Source organism: Folsomia candida, unplaced genomic scaffold (genome assembly GCF_002217175.1).
Source record: "Folsomia candida strain VU population unplaced genomic scaffold, ASM221717v1 Fcan01_Sc001, whole genome shotgun sequence".
NCBI lineage: Eukaryota > Metazoa > Arthropoda > Collembola > Entomobryomorpha > Isotomidae > Folsomia > Folsomia candida.
Window position 1 is genome coordinate 7,441,772 of NW_019091193.1, and position 25,137 is coordinate 7,466,908.

Genomic DNA, 25,137 nt, shown 5'->3' on the forward strand with positions numbered 1-25,137 from the left:
TAATTTTGCTGTCCAGTTTGGAGAGAATGCAGGCAGTAATAAAATTAAGTTGCCTTTGCTGTCATTCTTGCGGGCTATAAAATAAGAATCAGTCGTTGACACGACTTTTTAACCCATAATTTTTGTTGAAATTAAAGAAATAGTCACTCACATAATCGAATCTTTAAAAGAGTAGCAATAAAATTGTTGCGTGTTACGAAATGAATTTTCACAAGTAGCCTAAATCTCGTGTTGTGCAATTTTACTAAATAACCTTTCTTTCTACGAAGTTTTATTTTACTACTAATAAAAGCATGCCGGATTTCAGTAATTTAAATGACAAATGTCTTTTTATAACTGATATTTTAATATTTTTTATCCATTTAAAAATAATTATTGTTTGCAGGTTGGTGAAAACTTTCTCCTCTACTTTTACCCAAAAATTTAAAGAAGTTAACCTCGGGGCTTTGACTCTCAAAATGTATAACATGGATAATGTGTTACGCAAACTTGCGAGCCCTTTTTCGCACTCGGAGACTTCTTACCTGTCCATCATGACCTGGCTGGCTAAATGGACGTTAAGGTCGTTTGCACTTCCGTTAACATCAGAATCTGTAAGCAAGGAGGGCAGACGTTTTTCAGTCATTAATAAAACAAGCCATTGGGTTATCTACGCTTGCACTGCTTTCTTATGGCTCTTCTACAACGTCATGTACTCGTTCTGGTTTTATAAACATATCTATAATTCGAACGGAAGCGAAGCTCTTCCCATTTGGCAAAAAACAATTACATTCTTCTTTTTTATTAATTATATAATGATATTTGGTCTACACGTATGTCTCCTCTTTCGTAAAAGCGAATTACTACAGGTGCTGAAAACTTGTGTGTGGATTGAGACGAAATGCATAGGAAGAGGTACTTAAGTGTATAAACTTATCAAAGTTTTACTCCTAATTTTGGTGACTGGAGTTATTGATCCAGAGTTTTTTCAAATTTCAGGAGCATCAATATACACTAACATCAGCATCTTTTCCAATCTTTATTGCCTAAAGCTGTCAATATTTTCCGTCCCAATAATGATGGGGGCGGTAGGATTATTGCTGCCCTGCATGCCACCCTCAATTGCTAGCACCTTATTCCTTGAGTGTCGGGATGGATGGGGCGACCAAGACGTCGAGATGTGGGTGCGTCTTATCAATGGGTTTGCGCAGGGGTATGTTTGGCTCTCTCTGGCAGTAGTTATGATTACCACGATTAGTCGGATTTTGATTTATCCTTCTGTAATGGTGGAATTGTGGATCAAGATGATTGAAGGGTAAGCTTTTACATCTTGTCTTATTGTTATTCTAAAATTCCACTTTTTTAAACCGAAATGTTACAATATTTAGACAACTGGATCATTATCATTTTGCAAGTCATGGATTAGCGGCTTATCGCGTCGCACAAGTATTTCAAAACTTGGTTGACGCTGTTATAAGTAAGCCTCTCATCACTATTCTCGTCTTCCTGACCATCCTGTCAGAAATCACTTCACTCTACGTGTAACCACTCTACCCACACTCTCCTCTCGTGCTCCCTCTGGGCACGAGCAGTGCATCTATGTGCACAAGGGGAAGAAGTGATGATGTGGCATTGAAGGAGGAGTAAAGCTGGAGCCATTTCTGTAATATATATTCTCGTGTACAAGGTAAAATCTCGCCAGTAATAAATGGACCTTCCAATTGTGACCATCTCTTCTTCCATCTACTAATTGTTGGTCGGCACTCATCCTCCCATCGCATCCAGCACCTCTCATCTTTCCATAGTCGTCGTGGTCATCAATTTCATAAATATTGGGTCATCCGCAACATCCAGGGAGGGCTGAGTCGGGGTCACAGGTAGTGTAAGTGAAGGACGGACCGGAATCGGTTCGTAAAGGAGATTGAGGGTCATAAAGTGACGACCTACCAGGATTCGGTTTTTTTAAGTTATTGTATGGGAAAATTGCCGAAGTGGGATAAATTTATTTTTATTGTGGGGAAATTGAGTTTTTTTAAAATATTTTTTTAACGGGTTTTTGGGGAAATACGTATGGAATCTTAATTCTTTTTGTAATTGTTGGATTGAGATATGCATTTATAAATGTACGTGAAGTTTTGGGAAAATTTTTAATATGATTTTTATTTTATAACACAGAAAAGCGTTTCGTGAAAGGTGGTCCCATTCAGTCGACAGTATAATTTTGGAGAAAACGATCTATCGCAGAATCCCTCAAGGTCAACCACGAAATTGGAGGTCAATTGGTTCCCTACATATATAAAAGTAGATTACGCAGTCAAAACGTTACAGAGATGAGGTTTGTATGGGCGTAAGAGGTCTTTATTACTTTTTAACTGGTATTAATATTTTAAGATTCGGGATGTGGGGTGACTTATTCACACCGCTCCTAGTTGTTTCGTTTTAGTTTTGATTATTATTTTAATTGTTGACTTAGTTATTATAAACCTGGGGAGTGTGCGCTTATCCGATACGCTCCTCGAAGGGTATATGTATGTATTTAATTAATTGTAGTACGTATGTATATGCAAGAAATTGGGTAGTAGGTAAGCAAATGGGAGTGTGCATTTATGTCAAACGCTCCTTAATTGCTAGAAAATAGTGGAAAAAGAAGAGGTATAGAATATTTCATTTTAGCTCAAATTTTGGGTGAATTAGCAATTGGTTGTTGTTTCAAATTTTAAAAATTACGTAAAGGAAGGAACGGGAAGTCCTTGAAAGTGCTTCAGATTATTGAACTCTTTGGTGCAGCGTCTTATATTTACATATTTGATAAATTTTATCTTGAACATTCTCCAGCAAACTCTTACATATTCCAAGAAGGTTGAGTTGTTAAAATCAATTGTAGACAAGTTTTGGTCACGTAATTAGTCATTTGAATTTCTGAATAGATATGCTAATAGGTAAAGTATCTTTGGAACCTTAAATAACAAACTAAGGAGAAGCAGAGCAAAGGAACAGAAGCAAAGTGAACTTGCGAATCGAAGCGACATTTGAATTCTTGTAATTTTCCTAAAGGAACAATACAAAGTAAACAGCAAGGCGATAACAAAGTAAACTCATGCAAGGAATGTATTTGCATACATATTAAAGTCTAGTCAGTACAGTTTTCTAAATTTTTGTTCGATATTCATTTAACAATAGTTGGGATTCAGTATTTTTTTAGAAACAATTTGTTATCAGTTTAGTTGGTTTATCAGTCATTCTGTCGGTCAGTTTGGTTCGTATTGGTTTCATGGAAATTAGGTTGAAGGTTCACAATATGCATTATTTAAATTTTGTCTAGAGTTTTGGTCATCTAATCATGTTATAAGTCAAGGTTTATTGTATTTAGAGTCAAATTCAAGTTATTTTGTGGAAAATTTCTGTAGTTTGGTTACATACATATTAAATTAAGAAGGAGGCTTTACAAGTTAAGATAAAGGTTCAATATACAGTCAAGTTCAGGTTGAATAGCGCGTTGTGATAGGAAAATTGTATTTTTGGTCATTGTATTCTCTACATAGTTATCCTAAAGTCGAAGGTTAACGTAGATATTTCACATTTTTCAGTTTATAGTACGATTCGTTGGTCACGTAGTCAATACATTTGAATATTTGCTGATTTTGAATTGATAGTTAAAGGCAAACAGATTACATTTCGAGTTTTAAGCAAGGAAAATTAAGAAAATTTAGGAAACATTACGTATGTACATACATACTAAAGTTTAGTTACAATTACAGCACAATAGTCGAATAGTACAGCAAGTATACAATTGAGTTTGACAATTCGGGTTTTGAATTTTTTGATTTGTTTAGTGGTTGATGCAATTTTTTATTTAAAAGTTCAAATAATTTCAAAATGAAAATTTTTATTTTTGGTGAAGTATTTGGGTGGCAGATTTGAGTTTCACAAGTTTCGATTAGTAACTGAGTTATAATTTTTTGGCTGTAAGTTATAAATATTAAGCGTAAATTATTTACAGAATTAAATAAATTGGAGAAAGTAGTAATTTTGGGAGTTTTAATTTTTGGCCTGAATAGGTAGCAACATAAGACCGTACAATAGGAAATCAATTGAATTTAGTTGACAGTCGCTTTGTTTATTCAAGAATTGGAAAATGCCTAATAATTCAGGAAAAGAGTCAACATCGCAACGAAATGCACAGACACAGGTTATTAGTGTTCAAGGTCTTACAGAAGCAAAGGTAGAATAACTGAAGCAGGAAATTTCACAACAGGTAGGTGAGAATAGTCAGGTTCTACACAGTAGGGAAAATAAGACACATTCAAAACTAGAGAAAACAGTTGAGAATTGTAATAGTGAAATTACACATAAAATTTTAACATTAGGGAATAATTTAATTGATCAGGTTTATACAAGTATTTGTGAAATGTTAAATTCTGTAGATGAGGAAATACCTACAAAAAGTAGAAGCCAAAATTCAGTAAGTAGAGAAGAAGTTCTGTCATTTAAACGAAAGGTTAAGCAAATTAGTAAAAATTTAGAAAATTTACAAAGGTATGGGAGCGTCCATAAATCTCGTGATCGATTTTTGGACAATTTTGACCCCCTCCCCCCCCTTGGTGACCGGTGGTGATAATTTCGCTACCCCCCACCCACCGGTCACGTGACACGAGATGATGCTCAAATTAAATCATGTCCGGAATAACAATATTTTTTAAATCATTAATCAAATTAGAGCTACATTACACACATGTGTAAATAACTATTTAATACGCCAGTCAGACATAAGAATTTAGGTCGAAGCAAGTTTATAAATATGCAAAATGAAAATCAAATTTATATAACGTGCGTGTGGTATCATACCACACGCACGATATAAACTCTCATGACATTTATTGGCAAAAAACTTTACTCATGTCACGTGACATCTGACCATCTACCCCGCCCCCCCCCGTGATAATTCGTGACAAATTTCAGACCCCCTCCCCCCCTCTAATCGATCACGTGATTTATGGGCGCTCCCTATGCAGAACAGGATAATAATTTTGTTAGGAACAAGAATAAAGTTAAGGCAGGGTTAGTAAATGAGTCAAAACCATCACACGTTAAAAATACTTGGGTTACTTCTAAAATTGTAAGTCAGCAGAATAGAAGAAAAGAGAACAAGGTTGTTGATTATGCTAATGTTACTTGTAGAAGGTGTCATCTTTTAGGACATTTCGCTAGGGATTGCAATGGACAATTACCAGTGTTGAGACCCCTTCAAAATCCTGTTACGTCTCAAAATTCGGTCACACCATGTGGCGAAAATCCTTTTGTGATTCCTAATCAATGTTTTAATCCTTATGTAATTTATGCGAACAATCATAACATTATTAATCAACCACAACAGTATTTCAGCTCTCCAGTACAGTCGAACTATTATTCGGCATAGATAATTCAAATTTCAATTAAAAATTTTATATTTCAAAGCATATTTTTCAAATTTTCTTTTTCAAAATTTCAATTTTTCGTGTTTTCAATTTGAATTGTATAATTGTACAATAAGTTTCCGAGTCAAATATTTCAAACAACGACGTTTAAGAGGAAGTTGACATGTATTTTTTTTAAAAAACTATGACTGATTTAAACATTTGTGTATATTTTACTTATTTTTGAAGTAACAATCTATTTTTGAACTATTTCGGATATTCTACGTATTTGGGAAGGTTTTGTGCGAAGTAATTAAAGGAAGGTGCGAATATCTCCTTTGGTAGGAAGGGTTTTAACTAGTCAGAGGTAAATCCGCTCCCGAGACAGTTAGGCTCAGTATATATTTCTATTTGATTTCAAAACATCTATCAGTTTGTGTATTTATTTCCAAGGTCTGATTGGAGCAGAATTTATCTAGTATTCATTTTGAGATTGATCACCTCAATTAGAAACAAGAGAAAGTTAATTCCATATGGTAATTTAGCTAGCAAAATTACGATAACAGGAAATTGAAAGTTGCTCACAATTATACGATACAGACTTAATTTTATCATAATTGAGTTTAGTTGGTGTGAGAAGTTACTCTCTCGTGTCGAATTTATTCACAGTTATTGATTAACAAACTGTCAAAACTTCTCTATAGCGCAATAGAGAATGTCTTTTTTTAGTTTCTGAATGTGTAAGAGAGAGAGAAAAATAAGAAAAGATAAGAGAAAGAAAATAGTACTAAAAGGTCCAGAGCTCATACGCTCATTTAAAAGAAATAGAAGAAGAGAGAGGAAAAAGGAGGAAAGTTGAAGGATAAAAGAATAGTAATAATTGGACCTGAGCTCGCACGCTCTTAGCAATTGCAATAATAATAAAGAATGAAGTAAGAAAGCGCTATATAAATCAAAGAGAATTTTGGGTTGATAAAGGTAAAGGAAGAGTTTTTGAGGTAATAAGAGTAATGAAGAGAGAAAGGCCTAGTAGGTTAAATTAAGTTAATTTTGCAAAAGGTTAAGTTAAAAGGGTTTATAAAGCAGGCTCGCACGCCAAATTTTTGGGTTCGCACACCCACAAACCGATGAAATTAATCGGATATAAGGTAAATTAAGGGTTCGCACGCCCATATTAAAGTTTTAAAGGGGAAAGTAAGTTTTAAAAGAAGTATATTTAAGGGTTCGCACGCCCATTAAGCCATGAAATTATGGTAGTATATTAAAGTTGAAATAGGGTTCGCACACCCACAAATAAAATTATTGAGATTAGGGAAAGTTGATTCGATTTACTAAATGTTTTCAGGGTTCGCATACCCATAATTAAAATAAAGTAAATTATTAAGGTTAGATAAAATTTTGGTTGTTTCTGTTAAGTTTTTAGGGTTCTCACACCCACAGAGTAATTTTTGATAATTTTAAAGTTTGTTTTTGGTAAATGTTAGGGTTCACACACCCACAATACGTTAAATAACGTTAATAAGTTTTCTTTAAAGTAAAGAGTTAGTGGTTCACATGCCGCAGAAGTTACATCGGTAAAGTTTAGAGTTCACACGCTCAATAATCCTCCTTAAATAGTAAGTTTAATTTTTTGTTGGTACTCATTTTACCATTATTTTTCTGAATAGAATTTTTAGTACACGTCAACACAAAGAAAAACTGGTTACAAGAATGTCAAGAATTTGAAATTGAGAAGCAAAACCAAAAACGTTCAAAATGAATTTCAAACAAATGCACTATTTAAAATTGCAATTATAGGTTAAAATGAGAAGAATGGTGACCCGCGCGTCTTAATTTTTCATTAGCAAAAGTATTATTAATTATTTTGATGAGTTTTATTGGTATAGTTTACACTGAGTAATTTTAAACAAGAGTTAAGAAGAATGGGCACATAAATTGATATTTTTGAATTTGTGGGAAATTGACATGATACAGTATCTGGTCAGTGTCATAATTTGAATTTTGAGAATTAATTTTTCGTATCACAATAGTCAAATCAATAATAATTGGTCAATAATTGCAACTTATAAATCAAAATATTTTATTAAGAAATAATTACTTGCAGTAAAATGGGTCATAATACGTTTGGTTATTACTAAAAAAGTCATCTCAAGTTGCTATCAGTTCAAACTCACGCACTGATTTCTGAATAATAATTCGTCTTTAGTACATTTAAATTTACATAACCATATTTTCAAGGAAATATCTTTCTAAGCTTAATGATTCTATCTAATGAGCACATATCGATTTGTAAATGCAAAAACATTCTAACGTTTTGTTCATCTTCTTAAAAAGTCACAATATTATCTGTCAGATTCAGTTTTATTTGGAAAATATAGCATTTGACACAGTTTAAAATCATCTCCATCAATGATAAAATATGTTTTAACATTCAGATAATAATAATTTAAAATATTCTAATTAGAAAAGTTGGTATATGTAATATTCGAAGTAATGTGTGTCAAAAAGTTGTCAAAATAGAGAGATAATATTGTCAAATTGATTTATTTTTAAGCTATCCATTTAACGAGATATATCATACTTTGTAAAATCTATTCTGTTTGTTCTTATCTTTAGTTTTCCATTCGGGTGAATGTCTTATGACAAAACTCCTATGTCGGGTCGTGCTCCTAAGAAACTCTGCGTAATATATTGTCTACATCAAATTAATCGTCTTAATTGGAATTTAGTATAAATTCGATCACCACAACGTCATCAGCAAGTCATCGAGTCTCATCGTCTTAAAATTCGCTGCAATAAAAATCGTCGCTGGATTTTCGTCAATCATATTCATCACTTGGATTTCGTCATCAAATGCAAATCTTCTAGAATATTTAAAATGGTACGTAAGGAAAAGTAATGTCTCGTAAATGTTGAATTTAATGTGATGATCGTATTATTTTGATTCGTAATTTGTAACAGATTTTTTTTTCGTATTGGTTAATTTTTATGTATGTAATTGGTACAATAAGTCGTTACTTCACAAATTTCGTTAAAATGTATTTTCGTAATTGATATGTACACAGTAGAACATGATTTTGATAATTTGAGAACGAATAGGTAAATATTTATTGAATGGTTCAGTCGCAATTGAATTTTTAATGTATTTTGTCTCGTAAATAGAGTTCAAATTTTGTCTTAAGAATTTCATATTCAGCAAGTAAAAAGTTTTCAGTTTTTGATATTTTCACACGAGTTTATTATAAGAAATGTTTGATTATTGGTTTTAAAGAGCAAAATTAAGTTTTATATGATATTTTGAAAGACTTTAAAAGAAAAGAGAAAGGCTTAAATAGGAAAATATTCGTACTATTTGCTAAAATGTACTTAATTTGGTTAGATTGTCAAAATATTAATTTGTCATTCACAGTAAAATTTGATAAAATATTGTCTGAGAGTCATGATTATAGTACAATTATAATCTAGAAAATATGATTTATAATATTCAAGATGATCCTAATCAATTAAAGGTAACGATGTTAAGATAGTAGATGGTCCACACCGTAGAATACAGGGTGATTGAGGGAGTTGACTTCTCGGAGACACCTCCTGATCATGATACCAGTATTTTGGGTACGGGAGCAGACTTTCCTTTAGGAGAGAAACTCCTGAGCCTGTTAGACGGTGCAGACATAGTCACAGGAAGTCGATGAAATAGATGTAATTTGTTGAAAGAATTAAATAGCTAAGATGAGTCGAAAATGGATTAATGCTAATATGATGCACAGTTGATAAAGATAAAGTTTCAAGATCATTGTTAAGTTGGAAAAGAAAATTGAAACATGATAATTTTGTTTGAAATGTCAGAATTTTAAAATTATTTAAGAAAACAAGATAAACTTGAAGCTAATATTGATTGTTAAACGTTAAGAAAGCAACATGTTAAAAATGACAAAGATCATGAAATGTTAATGGTTAAACAAAGAGTAGAATGAGACAGAGAAAGAGTATAAGTATTAAGAGGGTAAATGAGTAATGAGTTTAAGGTACAAACTAACTTTCACCGAGTAAAAGTAGTTTCTTTTAGGGGGGGTGGGTGTAACCACTCTACCCACACTCTCCTCTCGTGCTCCCTCTGGGCACGAGCAGTGCATCTATGTGCACAAGGGGAAGAAGTGATGATGTGGCATTGAAGGAGGAGTAAAGCTGGAGCCATTTCTGTAATATATATTCTCGTGTACAAGGTAAAATCTCGCCAGTAATAAATGGACCTTCCAATTGTGACCATCTCTTCTTCCATCTACTAATTGTTGGTCGGCACTCATCCTCCCATCGCATCCAGCACCTCTCATCTTTCCATAGTCGTCGTGGTCATCAATTTCATAAATATTGGGTCATCCGCAACATCCAGGGAGGGCTGAGTCGGGGTCACAGGTAGTGTAAGTGAAGGACGGACCGGAATCGGTTCGTAAAGGAGATTGAGGGTCATATACGTTATCATAACATCCTGGAAAAAACTAAGTTTTGGCGTGTCTGTATTTTTTTGTTTAATGGGAATCGATTACTTTGTAACAATTCACATCACGCTAGATTCCCTCAGTAAACCGTACGTTGCGACGGTAAATTTCTCAAAAAATATGAAAAGTCTGAGGTCACAAAATGCTTGGTTTAAGAAATTTTTGACATCATGTCTTCCGTTAACAGTGGGAATGGGAGATGGCAAGTTTTTCGACGGGTTGACATGATTAATTATTTGGCAGTTCTGCGTGGACAAATTGATTAGTTTGTTGCTCCTGGAGAAATAAGTTGTTTGAAGTCATAATAGAAATTGTATTGTAAGTAATGTAATTTTAAGTTATGTTTTAATTTATACATATTTGTGTAATTAATTAATAAGACGATAGTTATTATTGCAATTTATGAATTTAATAATTATAATGTCAATCGTGTCACCCTAGGGAGGCCAGTCTAATTTTGTATTGATAAGTTGAATGGTACTTGAAATATATAAGGGCAAACAATAGCATCTTGTAGTAAATGTTTTTTTATTCTCCGCATATTTAATTATTTAGGTTGAGAATTGGGATAAATACGAACTTTCATGGAAAAATCTATATCTGTTTAAGCTTAATAACAGATACGAATACATTAGGGTGTCCCAACTTTGTAAAAAAAAATCGCTTTTTCCGCTCACGATTTTTTCGCTCTTTTTGTAAACCGCACTGCGCATGCGATTCCGATCTTTTTTCCGCCTTTTCTGCTCAAAAATAAAATCTACTTTAAGATGATTTTTTCGCTCTTTTTACTACTTTGAGTGAAAAATCAGTCTCTCAGAGACATGTTTAAGGGGACATCGCCCGATTTTGATGCCCTATGGAATATATTGCAATATCAGGTGAGTGTATGAAAAGTGAGGGAGGATTTTATTCCATTGCCCCACCTGCGCCCGCCACACCCCCTGAAAAGCATTGCAACCACTAAAACTACCGCATTCAAACCTTTGCCAAAAATCCTATTTTCATCCCATTTTGGTAATTTTTGGATTTACATGATCTTAGATAGTTGTTTTATCATATCCAACATGAAGCAAATTTAAATTTTAAAAGAAACTCGAAAGTTTCCTGACCACCCATTCTCTGCTCCTGAGTATTCAAGCGATAAAAAATCGGGACAGTCAAGTATTGAGCGAAAAAAGCGGATTTCAGATTTTTTAGCTTTTCGCTTTTTCAGATCTTTTTTACAAACTTGGGAGACCCTATTGAATATTTATTGGAAGAAACGAAAGAAATAGTCGAGTCACTATTTAGTCACTAGAACTCTCATAGTAACTAAAAATATTTAAGAACAATTCTATAGAAGCGCATACTTTATTTATTAGTTGTTAGTTAAGTTAATTAATTAGGTTATTATTAAATTAGGATCCGATTACAAAAGAAAGAAACTTTTGGAAAATGTATTTATTCATATGGAAGAAAAATTGCCACTGAATTGAAACGCCGTAGTTTTGTAGTCCATGCGATTAGCTACCCAAATTAGAAAACCGGAAGTCGATATCTCGACTAGTTCCAAAATGAGAACAAAAAATCGGGAACAACTCGCAAAAAAGATTTGCCACTACTACGAAAATGTGTGCGAGCGCGTCCGGAAAATAGTTAATAGCCACTTCGAAAGAGCAAAAATTCCTAATTGGGCAATTTGCAGAGTTTTAGATATGTATGAGGAGAGCAGGAATGCTGAATTCAAAAAATTAAAAAATCGTCCTGCTCGTGTAGCGACCCCCAAAGTGACACGTAGACTTCGGCAGGAATGCCAAAATAACCTTGGGATATCAGACGGTAATTTGGGCTACAAATTGAAAATAGCAAAATTAAGTTTACATGACATTAAACCTACGAAGTTGGGGGTCAAATCCTATAAGGCGACCCCTGCACCAAAGTACAACCAAGGTCAGCAAAAAAGAGCAAAGCCCAACTCTCGGCAGATTGCTGAAAAACGCGTCAAGCAAAACATGCCCGTGATTCTGGTTATGGATGATGAGACCAAGTGCTCGATTGATCCAGATGAAGTCCCTGTGAGGAAGTACTACTCATGTACTAATAAGAAAACGTTTAAAGATTCCTTCAAATACACGCCGAAGTCAAAATTCCGCACAAAGCACATAATTGGGCAAGCATTGGACTCATTGGGGGACGTCTCAAAGCCGTTCGTGACCACAGCCACCATGACCTCGGAGAGATATCTGAACGATTGTGTAAAGAAGATCTTGATCCTCTTTATCAATAATCGTAATGTACTTCTCAGACTACACACAGCAACATTTCATTATTCAAAAGTTGTTCTGGACTACCTGTGGTCGAAAAAAATCGATTTTGTTGCAAAAAAGGAATATGCTCCCTACGTCCCTCGGGCAAGACCAATTGAACAATTTTGGGCATTATGCAAGAGAGAATATAGTCGTCGAACAAAACCAGCCAAAAACTTGGTAAGATTCCGTCAGATTTTGTCACGCACCTCAAAAGAGGTAGCGAGAAAGAGTGGCAAAGCACTTATGGGGACCGCGAGACAAAAAATTCGCCAGATAGGAAGGATGAGGGTCTATGGACCGTATGAAGCAAAAAATTGAATGGTAGGAACCTTGTTTATAACTCATGAAAATTTGTTTGTAATTAATTAAGTTTTTCGGATTTTACAGGCATTTTTCAAAAGTTTCTTTCTTTTGTAATCGGATCCTAACTATTTTTGAAGACGGTGGCCAAACATCCACTTTGACCGACTGGCATGAAGCGAGAAAGCGTCTGAATTCTTTATTCGCCCCCTTGCATCACGAATCTAAAAAGCTCATACTCACATCCCGTATGATAAGGGCCTTATCGCCGCGGCTTGAAAAAGCTGCGACATTGCTGAGCAACTTGTAACTATGACGCCAACAGGGTACAAAATGGATCCCGGGAATTCAGAGATCATCAAATAGTTCAAGGATCGAATAAAAGTGAATCCGCAAACTATAGCAGCCGACCAGTTGATGAATGCACAAAGAGTGACCGAACAACGGGCGACATCCAGATTGAAATGTCCTGACAAGACTGTGTCGCACGAAATAGTGTCTCACGAAACACCCACTGGGGATTTTGTAACACTTTCCCGACTAATGCGGCGAGTACTTGTCAGCGCTATAGCCCCATGGGCAGATCACATAGCAAATTTCTGTAAAAATTTAATTCATTCTATATCGGAATTTATTAGATGCATATTTTTCGACAATTCACTCTATATTTTGCATCCATACTCGCCCCTGGGTTTCTGGTTTGCCTTCGTTTTTAATGTGGGCTATTGAGCCATAAAATACAAAAGTGTTGACACATGAACTGAATAATTAATAGAGATTTTCTAATTGTGATGCAAATGACAACCAATTTAGCAGCTTTGTTGTAGTTACACGATTTTGGTGAGGAAATGTAGGCAAATAAGCCAATTTGTAACTTGTAATGCAATCCAATTAATCGAGCTCTAACTTGTAACTTAGGTAGTTCACTGTAATTTAACGGGCAAATTAACTCAATTACCGAATTTGGAATAATTGACAATCCAATTGTATTATGAACACAATGCAATTGACCCATGTATTCTATTTATGTACAAACAACAATAGTTTTTCATGGAATTACTAATCAGGATGCAAAGCATATCGAAATCCATAAGTTTATATAATTTGCTGCATGGTGTTGTTGTGTCCGCACTCCGGATGACTGAAATCTATACACATTAGTCTACCAATCGAAACCGGAATTTCGAACGACACAAAACAATTTGATTTTGTTAAGAATTGCAATTTTTAGAGCTGATTTTTTCGAGCTCATCAGTAGCAATAATTTGGTCTCCTCCACCCCTTGGGCGAAAGTTACAAAACATCACAAAGGAGCATCCGATTTCTCAATGATGGAAAAAGATATTGAAATGCTGCTACCGTAATTTTTTTCACTACAACCCGTAACGTAAAGCTAACAAATTCATAAATATTTCTGCGATACTTCATTTAATAATTTTGCTGTCCAGAGAATGCAGCCAGTAGTAAAATTAAGGTGTGTTTGCTGTCATATTTGGATTATAAAACAAAAATCAGTCGTTGACACAACTTTTTAAGCCATAATTTTTGCTGCAATTAACGAAGTAGTCGCTTACATAGTTGAAAGTCTTTAAAAGAGTAGCAATAAAGTTGTTGCGTGTTACGGAATGAATTTTCACGAGCAAAATGAATGTCGTGTTGCGCAATTTTAATTACCATTCTTTTTACGAAATAGTAATTTACTGATACTACGTAGTAATAGCGTGCCGGATTACAGTAATTTAAGCGACAAATTCCTTCTGACGGCTATTTTACTATTTCCATATCCATTTAAAAATAATTTCTGTTCATAGGATGTGAAAACGTCTTTCTCGTCCACTTTTAAACAAAAATTTGAAGGCGTCAACTTTGAGGCATTGACTTTCGAAATGTACAACATGGGTAATTTGCTGCGAAAACTTGCGACCCCTTTTTCGCTCTCGGAGACTTCATACCTATCCATCATGACCTGGCTGACTAAATGGACGTTAAGGTCGTTTGCAATTCCTTTAAAGTCAGAATCTGTAAGCAAGGAGGGAAGACGTTTTTCAGTCATTAATAAAACAAGCCATTGGGTTATCTACGCTTGCACTGCTTTCTTATGGCTCTTCTACAACCTCGTGTATTCGTTCTGGTTTTATAAAAATATCTATAATTCGAATGGAAGCAAAGGTCTTCCCGTTTGGCAAAAAGTCATTGCATTCTTCTTTCTTATCAACTATGTTCCGATATTTGGTCTGCACGTTTGTCTCCTATTTCGCAAAAAAGAACTACTACAATTACTGAAAACTTGTGTGTGGATTGAGACGAAATGCATAGAAAGAGGTAAGATTATATGCTTATCAAAGTTTTACTCATTATTCTGGTGACTGGAGTCATTGATCCAGAGTTTTTTCAAATTTCAGGGGCATCAGAATACACGAAAATCAGCATATTTTCCAATCTTTATTGCGTAAAATTGTCAATATTTGCCGTCCCTGGAATGATGGGGGCGGTAGGATTATTTCTGCCCTGCATGCCACCCTCAATTGCAAGCACCTTATTCCTCGAGTGTCAGGATCGATGGGGCGACCAAGACGCCGAGGTATGGGTGCGTCTTATCAATGGCTTTGCGCAGGGGTACGTTTGGCTTTCGCTGGCAGGAGTTATGATTACCACGATTAGCCGGATTTTAATTTATCCTTCTGTAATGGTGGAATTGTGGATCAAGATGATTGAAGGGTGAGGTTTTGCACCTTGTTCTGTTTATTGCTAAGAAAATTTCACCTTTTTAAAAACTGAAATGTTACAATATTTAGACAACTGGATCATTACCATTTTGCAAATCATGGATTAGAGGCCTTTCGCGTCGCACAAGTATTCCAAAACCTGGCCAACTCTGTGATGAGTAAGCCTTTCATCAGTATTTTCGCCTTCCTGTCAATCGTGTCTGAAATACTTTCACTCTATGTTATCATAACATCCTGGAATAATCTTAGTTTTGGCGTGTCTGCATTTTTCTGCTTGATGGGAATGAATTACTTCTTAATAATTCATATCACCCTGGATTCTCTTAGTAAATCATACGTTGCGACGGTGAAGTTCTCAAAACACATGAAACGACTGAGGTCCCGAAATGCTTGGGTTAAGAAATTTTTGGCATCATGTCCTCCGATAAAAGTGGGAATGGGAGATGGCAAGTTTTTCGACGGATTGACATCATTAATTATTTGGCAGTTCTGCGTGGACAGATTAATTAATTTGCTGCTCCTGGAGAAATAAGTTGTTTGCAGTAATGATAGCAAATTGTGTCATTTTAAATTATAGCATCATGTAGTAAAGGTTTTCTTAAATTCTCAGCATAAATATACCTTAGCAGTACAATTAGGTAATAGCATGTACATACATTGCATATTTATTGTTAAGAAAGAAAAGAATAGTCAAGTCAGTAGTAGAACTCTCATGATAATTAAAAAGATTTTAAAAATTAAATCTATAGAACCGTATACTTTATTTAATGGTTGTTAATTAAGTGGATTAATTAGGTTATTATTAAATAAATTATGTAGGTTTTTTAAAAGATTTTATTTAATTTGTGTTTAACGGAAAGTAATAATACAATCAATAATATGATCCGTTACAGTTTTAAAGAAGGTGACCAAACTCCTTCGAGAGACAACGACCCCCATCGCATCCACCTTGACCGACTGGCATGACGCGAGAAAGCGTCTGAATTCTTTATTCGCTCCGTTACACCACGAATCTAGGAAGCTCATGCTCACGTCCCTAATCGCCGCGGCTTGCGACAGCTGCGACATTGCTGAACAACTTGTAACAATGACGCCAACAGGGTACAAAATGGATCCCGGGAATTCAGAGATCATCAAATAGTTCAAGGATCGAACAAAGGTGAAACCGCAAACTATAGCAGCCGACCAGTTGATGAATGCACAAAGAGTGACCGAACAACGGGCGACATCTAAATTGAAATGTCCCGACAAGACTTGTGCCGCACGAAATAGTTGCACTGCCCTCTCTTGAGACCGGAGATGCTCTTTCGTCGCCACATTTTCATTGTCCCTGCTGCACGCAAAAATTCATAAATTGAGATTATTTACATACGTACCTCATAAGTAGTCAGTATGTTTAGAACTTACTGTGCCTCCCTCAACCAGAAATTGATCGTCACTGCATGAGTGACCGTAACATATCCCAATATCAAGGTTCCCGCAACTAGGTGAGTCCCCGTCATAAAATCCTGCAATGCTCCAAGCAAGACCAACCACCACTGAATCTGATCTCTAGTTCCCAAGAAGCTCGTCATGTAAAGGGGAGCATCATAATTGACAATATATCTGGACAATGATAAAAAGAGTTCTATCCATAAGAACGGATAGGCCCAGTTGTAAAAGAGGTTGCTTCCATCGTCCTCATCATCGTCATCGAATTGACCTTGACATAACTCCTCTACAAGGTGTCTGTTAAACAGAAACATTGCGTTCAAATAGACACGAATCCTGTCCTGATAAATAATCAAGACGATGCTCAAAATTGCGGCGTGTGAGTGCCAAGCAGTTCCTTGCAGACTGGAGAAAGTGGATCGATACCTTTCTCCCCAGATTTGAATGATTTAAAGGCAATTGAAGTGTGAAAGTAAGTAAGAACGCAAGACAAACAGCAGATGAAAAGTGACCCCAAATTCCATACGCGTTCCCAAAATGTGGAAAACTTTTCTATTACAATTCCATCAAGGGATCTATTTTCAGTCCACCGCCATGGCAACATGAAGCCAATTCGACCAAGCAATATCACTGCGCGAAGTCGCCAGATGCGATGCTTGCTTATAAGATAAGGCTTTTCTACTCCCCAAGTTTTAGCGGAATTTCGCTTAGGTATGCCTTCTTCGAAACTTGACGAAATCGTGTCCTTATCATCCAAGTGGGTGATTTGTTGTTCCTTGTCGGATCGTATTATTTTCCGGTTGTCACTTTCGAGCTTGCAAAATTTCCATGGGTCTGATGTAACCTTATATTTCAGGAGTAATGGGGGCATTCATTACGAGTTCGCATGTTCGCATCGAACATAATTTTGAATACAAATTTTGCCAACTAAATACTAGCCTTGGATATGTGCAACTTCACAAATTAATTCGCTAAAATTTTTTGTGAACATTGCCAACTATGCGACCTCGTAATGAATATCCCCAATATTTAAAAATATATAAATACTCTTAAAATATATATCCAACGGGCCACATAATATTTTAAAGTTTATGTAACTTGCACTTATGGATTATTACCTTAGAAAATGTACGGGGACGGCGTTTTCTAAGAGAACCTGGATTTTGCATTATTTCGATAAAGGAACAAATAAAATAACCAAATAGCGTCCGTCATGGTTGAGAAAGACCTCAAATTTGCGAAAATGTAACGTTTTTATTTGTGTCGGAGAAAGTGTATATCATGAACCTTGGTTCATGGTGTATATGTAGAATCAGGACCAGTAAATATTGCATGCAACAATGAAGCCAGATAGTCATTCCACGTGAAGGTAGATAAAACTTGACACTGTAAAAACATGTCATTAGACATGAAAAATTCCGGATTCCTAAATAAATACATCGAATGCTATCCACTGAACTAAAGTAATGATTTACTCACTTGATTTCATGGGTACAAGCCACTTATTAATTTTCAAGTATGGTTTTGGTGAATGAGCGACAATCCTTTGTATGTCCAACCCTAATATTTAGAACATACTCGTATGTGCGTGGGTAACTCAATTTGCATACATATCTAAGATGTGTAGATTATAAAGGCATCATAAATGTAAATTACTATTTCCTGTCAATTACTCCTTAAAATATTCATTAAGGCACGTCGAGTTTAAATTTACTCCTATAAATAAAGGGCTGTGCCAGTAACAATGTTCTACATAGTACATATTTTTTGAAACACCCGTGTTTTGTTAATACCAATCAAAGCTAAAAATAATCAAATAATGAAATCAATGAGTTCTAGCAGGTTTTCTTAATAATATTTAGCCAATTGTATGGGAAGTACGCACGTACATATGTAGATATATACATAGATAATTTCGAGTTTTTAAATAGAATGTATATTTTTTAATTAGCACCCGGCTAATGAATATTTAATAGGGCTGCACGGGTGGTTATGGCAAAAATTGTCTTTCAGATACTTACCTAAACTTTAGGCATCTTTCTGTAGTGCAATGATAATGGGCTAAAAAACCTGTATTACATACATTCCATGCTCTAGAGGTCGAGGTAGAGAATCTCATCTTTGTTCGAGAGTAGGAATGCGCATGCAATTTCTTTGATGGAGTGACAATCTGGAATGAGAGGTGAAAGTGGAGTTGAAAATAATGGATGGTCCGAGTTGTTGCCAACCTGTTGCTAACGAACTCGGTCTGCGAAATGGACGAGGCAGGCCGACATTTAGCAACTCTGGTTTAGTCGTGTTAAACTTGAAAACTGATTTAAAGAAAATGCATCACAGAGACAAGTTCGCAGTTTAGAAATACAAGTTGTTTGCCCAGTTTCAAATTGAGACGAGCTAGACAAGGTTTGAATGAAAGAAAGCCGAACGTAAGGACAGAACTGGGTCGACACTGGAGGAAGATCTTTGCTGGGAGAAACTCGATAAATTGATAATTTATGCCCACGCATCTCTATAGGATTTTTGCCTCTACATATTTTCGGACGGGAAGGACGCCGTTTTTATCTCTCCTCGTATTTACTCCTCATCACTCGCATCGGCCAACTGGACACATTTTCTGGATTTTTACTTGTTGCATCTCTCAAAATATAAAAATATATACTTCCGAAATTCCATTTTTTTAAAGAGTGACATAATTAGTAGGATGAAGCTCAGAAAGGTTTGTACTGCACGTTTTATATAAAAATGTATTTTCCTTGCATAATGTTGATGTTTCCTTGTGCAGTTTATCCAGTTTGATACGAACCACCACTACCCGAGCACATTCGCAGTGCTATTTCTCATCAATATGTTGTAAGTGTCAAGATCATTGTAGTTAGTTACCCATTGTACTCTAGTCACGGACCGCATGTACATACATATGTAAAGCATCTACTCCGACGATTTGACCCTATCGATCACATGCTTCTCAAAGTCTCGAATTTGCAGAATAGTAAAAGCATCCAACTAATTAGTTGTCGTACCTTTCAATTTTTATGAAAGTGTATGTTCCTGACGTGATGAAGTCATGCAAATGCAACTAATGAATATGTAATCTTTTGTTAGCAACCAAAATCATATTCGTCAACCGACTTGGAAATACCAAACACTCTGGATGACATACACCAACAAGTGTCACCAGGTAAATTTCACTTCTTACTGTATATTCTACATCATAAAAGCTATGTGAATATCAAAACATTTTTTCTAATGTTACTTTTTTGACAGATTTGAAAATGGGGTACTTCATCGTGACCACAGAGTTGGTCATCTCATGGAAGTTGGATAAAATCTGGGATTTTAAGGAGAGCCACTTTATCGATATCATAGAGGACTGATAGGAAATCACGGAGAATGGAGACGAATGATTATTGTATACATCTCACTACAAATAGATATTTGACAAGATGGAGAATTTTGTGCTCCAGTGTTCATTTTAGTCAAATTGTTCAGGCAAATGCAACTTTTTTGTCCAACAAAATTGATACGGTAATCGACGATGAATCAAAGATAGACAAATTATTTCGAGCTATCTAGAATCTCTTTGTGACTGATATCGCAGCGGACTGATGGGAACTGATAAGGCGAAGGCAGTCGTGTTCGACAGGATATCGACATTAATTTACTCATCTGAGATGCACATAAGTACACATGTGTATGTACGTAATAGTTCATAATATTACCTAAGTATGTACGTAATAGCGTTTTCTCTAAACATCAGTAATGCACTGTTATGTTCCATGTTTTCATACATCTAATAAACGTATAGGTATGTAAATACATATGTATGTTTATATGCGTATAGAATACGTAAAAATTGCACTCTTACATGAGTCATTCGTATCACTGGTAGAGATGCGCAAGAAATTATTTTAGCAGTATGACAGTCATAAATTGAACTCTTGATTTTCCTTTAATTATGACGTAATATAAAGTTTTTATGTGGCTGGAATTGTACAAATGTCCACAATGTATGCAATGAAAAGCGCAACTCGGAAAAGAAGCAAACCGAAAATATATTTTGAGTCTGTCAGAATACTGTTTATTTCTTATGTAAAAATGTCATTTATTTATCGATCTTGTGGAATAAACATTCCGAGGTACAAATTTACCAATCTCTGCATAATTACCCAAACATGTACCTAACAATTCTGATCCGCTCATATTGTTCACCTGATAATTAGTAAAATGACTACATGTTTACTAATATCTAGATTATTTTTATTGCAACTTTGTGACGTACTTATATTATGCAAATGTATACGCAAAAATTTAAAAATACTATTTACTTATTACTTGTATAATTAATCACGTGATAAGGTTATTTAAAGATACTACTTTCTTATGAAATTTAATATGTTGTACAAATGTTGTTTATTAAAATCCAATTTTACGAAGGAAAGCATGTTTTCAGAACCCCGTGTTAAAATAAGCGTCAAGTTTTATACCTACTTATGAGCTCCGATGAAATGAATCTTAATTATTTACTCAAGATCTTTTAGCAATATATAAATGCATTTGAAATTACTTACCTAATGTACAAACATTAAACGTGAATTTCTTTACAAATTTAGCAAACAAATAGTTATGCAAACTTCTTTCCATTAAATGCAAAATAAGACACGTATTTACATAAGTTGAATATTTACATGAAAACTAAATTTTAAATAGACCTACCTACATTCCAGATTCAAGAGTTTACAATATATAAAAAGACGTATGTTATGTAGCTTTTTCACTAAAATCTTACACTCATTCGACTGCCAGACTTCAGCCCCACAACTCGGACGTAAATACATCGGCCAATTTAAATTGCATCTCTACTAATTCATGGAAATAATAGGCGATTCTCAAATTAGGCAGAAAAGACCTTTGCTCTACTCATCAATAAATTAGTAGCAAAGTTCATGCTTTCCATGTTTTGAAATCTGCATTAGCAAAGTCCAATTATAATTTACAACGATCATATTAAAGTCCAAGGTACTCATCGCCCGTTAACAAACCGTTCCGACACCATATTGCAAATATCAAAATATGCACAAACAAAGACACTCAAACGAGACCCACCCACGTCACCTACTTAAAAACATACGTATGGATGCACATAGGTACATAGTGCATCGTGCTTAAATCTATAGCAATGCGATGAAATACGCAAACAATTCATTTTTATATGGAGGATGATCCTCCATGTAAAATCTCTTAGCTACCCTTTAATTTAATAGGTTGGATTACCGGATTAACGTTGCAAACATGATTTGCCTATGCTTTTGCGTAAATCATTTTTAAACAAACCAATTATCGTTGATCAAATTCCACTCCCACTTGAGAGGCATGTTCATAACAGGGTTCGGATTATCAATAATGCAACTGTTCATATGCGTGAAGTTAAGAGAACAATGGGAACAAATTCGTTCCAAGGGAAATTAGACGGGTATAAAAGAAGAGGAAATGCACGTTCAAAATTCAGTCTGCTTCTCCAATTCAAATTACAATCATCCAACTCCAGTAAAATTCCTAAAAAATCAAACCACATCAAAAATGAAGGTTTTCGCCGTTCTCGCCCTCTGCGTCGTTGCTGCCTCCGCTGGCGTCGTAAACCATGAAGCATGTGGTATGGCTTAATTGAATCACTGTTTCTTTTTTTTTGGGGGGGGGACCGAATTTTTACTAATGTTTGTCGCAATTGTGTAGGTGGAGCCGGACGAGTCGTCCAAATTAGGATTAGCGACTGCGAGGGGGCCATTGCCGACATGGTCCCCGCGGTTGAATACAACTGTGAAGGGGACATCATCCCTGCCGTTTCGTCCGCTGGCCTTCATCTTAAAGTGAGCGCCCTCTACCTTGGCTTCCCTGTCACCATTATCGACTCGGTCGTCCCTGACTCGGCCGTTCAGGCTGGAGCACAGTACACTCTCCGATGGTCCATCACCCCCAGCACCCTTCTCAGCGGAAACACCGTCCCCGTTTCTTCAGAAGTTTCCGACGCCGCGTCCGCCGGTATCATGATGTGCGGCCGAATCCAGGCCCGCATTGCCTAAATTTTTTACGATGAATCAGATATTCTTGTGTAATTGGCTAATCGATTCGGAATAAAATATGTAAAATTAATTTGGTGGCGAATTGTTAATGTCTCATAATATTGAAATATACATTTCATAAAAGGTATTTCATGACGCATATTTTGACTGAATTAGTACGAAGTTTCAAATGATTTAATACATAACAAATTAGTACAGATCACGGTATTTCTAATTTCTAATTTCAAGAGACATTTTAGAGTAAAAATTTCTTGAAGATTTCAAAAATATGAAAGGTTTATGTGGTTTATCGTATTACATACTTCACAAATTTAGTTTGTGTAAGAGCATGGAAAATAAAATTGATATAATTTGTAGTATTGTGAGCATATTTTAATTTGTAAGAAATGTTTAAAATTATTAAGTTTTAAGTTTTATTGCAGAATAAAGGGTTGACGTGGATATGGTAGAATTAGTCATAACAAATGAGATTACCATTAAACAAAATTAGCTTGGACACTTTGACATCATTACGCATTTATGTATTTACCTACGCTTGCAGTTTATGTAATAAATGCATCACCAACACACCATCCTGGTGTCAACCACTTGTACCCTGGATTAAAATCAAAGCAATAATTGCTTTTTCCAACACGCGACAAGAGTCCAGTACTACAAACCAGCACTACAGGGTACAAAAATATCCGAGTTGCAAGTTATTTACGTGCTTACTAATAGTGATAACAAAATTATGTAATGATGCACAACTAGTTTGTCGTTCAAGTATTTTGTCCCATCGTGGCGTGTGGCTGAAGCAACCTGAAGCAATGACAAACTATGGACGCAGTCGATATTTTGATCAGTATAAAAGTAATAATGGACTCAATCACATCAAAACTACTATTGGCATTCTCCGAAGAGAATCTTAAATCGCTATAAACCATGAACTGCAAAATTTCATCTTTGCTATTGTTGGCCGTTGGCATCGCGTGCGCCAGTCCAACCGGTGAACTCCTTAACGATGCTCAACTGGGTAAGTACTCATACTTGTGTTATCTAATAATAAAATATTAGGTTATTTATTATCATCAAGTTTAATATATCCAAACAGACAAGAGTGTCATCCTCAGCAAGGTTTTTCAAGGGATTCTCCTCCCCAAAGTTATCACGCATTTGAAGCAGTCCATCCCTCAAATTCAAGAGAACTTGCACTCCATCAAATTAAACGATCCAGCACAACTGGGTGGATTTAACCTGTCCCTCGAGTATGACAGCGGTACCTTCCCCGGCCAGAGGACATACGGCTTTGCCGCAGCGCAAGACATACTTCTTCACGGTGTTTCTGAAATTGTGGATGATTTCAATGTGGCGTATAGTACTGCCGACCAAACGGTAACCATTACTTGGAGCGCCGCATCACCCAGCAGACTCCGGGCTGAAGGAAATTACGAGCTCAAAGAACGATACGAGTTAGATTTGTGCTTTTACGGAGCTTGCAACACGATCGTGCTTACAACGAGTGGTCTTAGCCGATGGTTTGTCGACATGGAAACTCCCTCGTCGTCTTTAGCGATCACTTTGAGGATGCCAACGGTTGGACCGATGAGCGTGGTCAGTTACGAGGGAATGGTTGACCTTGCCTCAGTCCAGTTGGAATTCGAACATTTCGTCGTTTTCACCGGGGATGAGCTTGGACCTGAGGACTGGGAGTACAATTCAAGAATGGGGAAAGAGCTTGTCGACTTGAGGAATGAGGCTGTAACCCGAGAATATTTGAATGGTCAATACAAGTGCATGTTGGACCATGTCGTAAATGTGAGTAACAAAATGTTATTTTAAGGTAAAAATGGAATGAGTGTTATGAAATTTCATTCATGTTTAATCTGTAGGACTGCACCCTGCTGGATTGGATTAAAGGAAATTGTAAGATTTGATTTTTCTTGGGTGAATGGTAAAGATGATTACTCATATTAATTATTGAATTATTTTAGGGGATTGTCTGAAGGCTGAGATTAACTTTAGTTGTGTCTAATTGTAAAATGTTGTGACCGGACCTCAAGATTTTAACCGACAATGTGTGAAATGAGAATTTATATATTATTAATTATAATATGTAATGATGTGAATGTATGTATCGCTGCCAAGTATATTAAATTAATTAATTGCATCCCATTTTAAGTTGCATAAACTACTTTAAAACATTCAATTATATCCAGATTCATTCATCAATATCAAGATTTTTGGGGTTGAATTGAAAGCACGCCTATCATTTTACCTACTCGAATGAAAGTATTACATACATAAATGAGACCTTATTGTTTTATTAAAAAATACGAACAGAGAGACACATGACAAAGGATTAACCAAGTGCATAACCGACAACCCCATAATTTTGTTTGCCGTAAATTATTGTAAACCATGTTACAAATAATACGAGTCAGGCATTCGTAGTGATTAATATACCGTCA

The 25,137-nt window shown here is 35.6% G+C and overlaps 3 protein-coding genes and 2 long non-coding RNA genes across 6 annotated transcripts; 4 read left to right on the forward strand and 1 right to left on the reverse strand.

Moving 5' to 3' along the window:
* Window positions 1-1,524: 1,524 nt before the first annotated feature.
* On the forward strand, window positions 1,525-9,635 carry LOC118433908. The gene is made up of 3 exons (XR_004833664.1): window positions 1,525-1,856; window positions 2,155-2,314; window positions 7,989-9,635. It is a non-coding gene; the product is annotated as an uncharacterized LOC118433908 (long non-coding RNA).
* Window positions 9,636-13,542: 3,907 nt separating this feature from the next.
* On the forward strand, window positions 13,543-15,934 carry LOC118433884. Its single transcript, XM_035846324.1, has 3 exons — window positions 13,543-14,778; window positions 14,859-15,174; window positions 15,252-15,934. The coding sequence occupies exons 1-3, from the start codon at window positions 14,343-14,345 to the stop codon at window positions 15,712-15,714; spliced, it is 1,215 nt and encodes a 404-aa protein (XP_035702217.1). The 5' UTR covers window positions 13,543-14,342; the 3' UTR covers window positions 15,715-15,934.
* A 49-nt stretch (window positions 15,935-15,983) lies between these two features.
* Window positions 15,984-17,471, reverse strand: LOC118433888. The gene is made up of 2 exons (XM_035846333.1): window positions 16,590-17,471; window positions 15,984-16,515 (listed from the first exon to the last, which is right to left on the reverse strand). The coding sequence occupies exons 1-2, from the start codon at window positions 16,925-16,927 to the stop codon at window positions 16,032-16,034; spliced, it is 822 nt and encodes a 273-aa protein (XP_035702226.1). The 5' UTR covers window positions 16,928-17,471; the 3' UTR covers window positions 15,984-16,031.
* Window positions 17,472-18,442: 971 nt separating this feature from the next.
* Window positions 18,443-21,176, forward strand: LOC118433827. 2 transcript variants are annotated; one of them, XR_004833595.1, is made up of 5 exons: window positions 18,443-19,329; window positions 19,396-19,463; window positions 19,716-19,791; window positions 19,878-20,138; window positions 20,212-21,176. It is a non-coding gene; the product is annotated as an uncharacterized LOC118433827 (long non-coding RNA). The 2 variants fall into 2 exon arrangements; XR_004833594.1 differs by having other exon boundaries at window positions 18,452-19,329; window positions 19,878-21,176.
* Window positions 21,177-22,102: 926 nt separating this feature from the next.
* LOC110842406 lies at window positions 22,103-24,948 on the forward strand. The gene is made up of 5 exons (XM_022088146.2): window positions 22,103-22,263; window positions 22,344-23,702; window positions 23,781-24,484; window positions 24,559-24,592; window positions 24,661-24,948. Exons 2-5 carry the CDS (start codon window positions 23,612-23,614, stop codon window positions 24,699-24,701), a joined length of 870 nt encoding a protein of 289 aa, XP_021943838.2. The 5' UTR covers window positions 22,103-22,263; window positions 22,344-23,611; the 3' UTR covers window positions 24,702-24,948.
* Window positions 24,949-25,137: the final 189 nt, after the last annotated feature.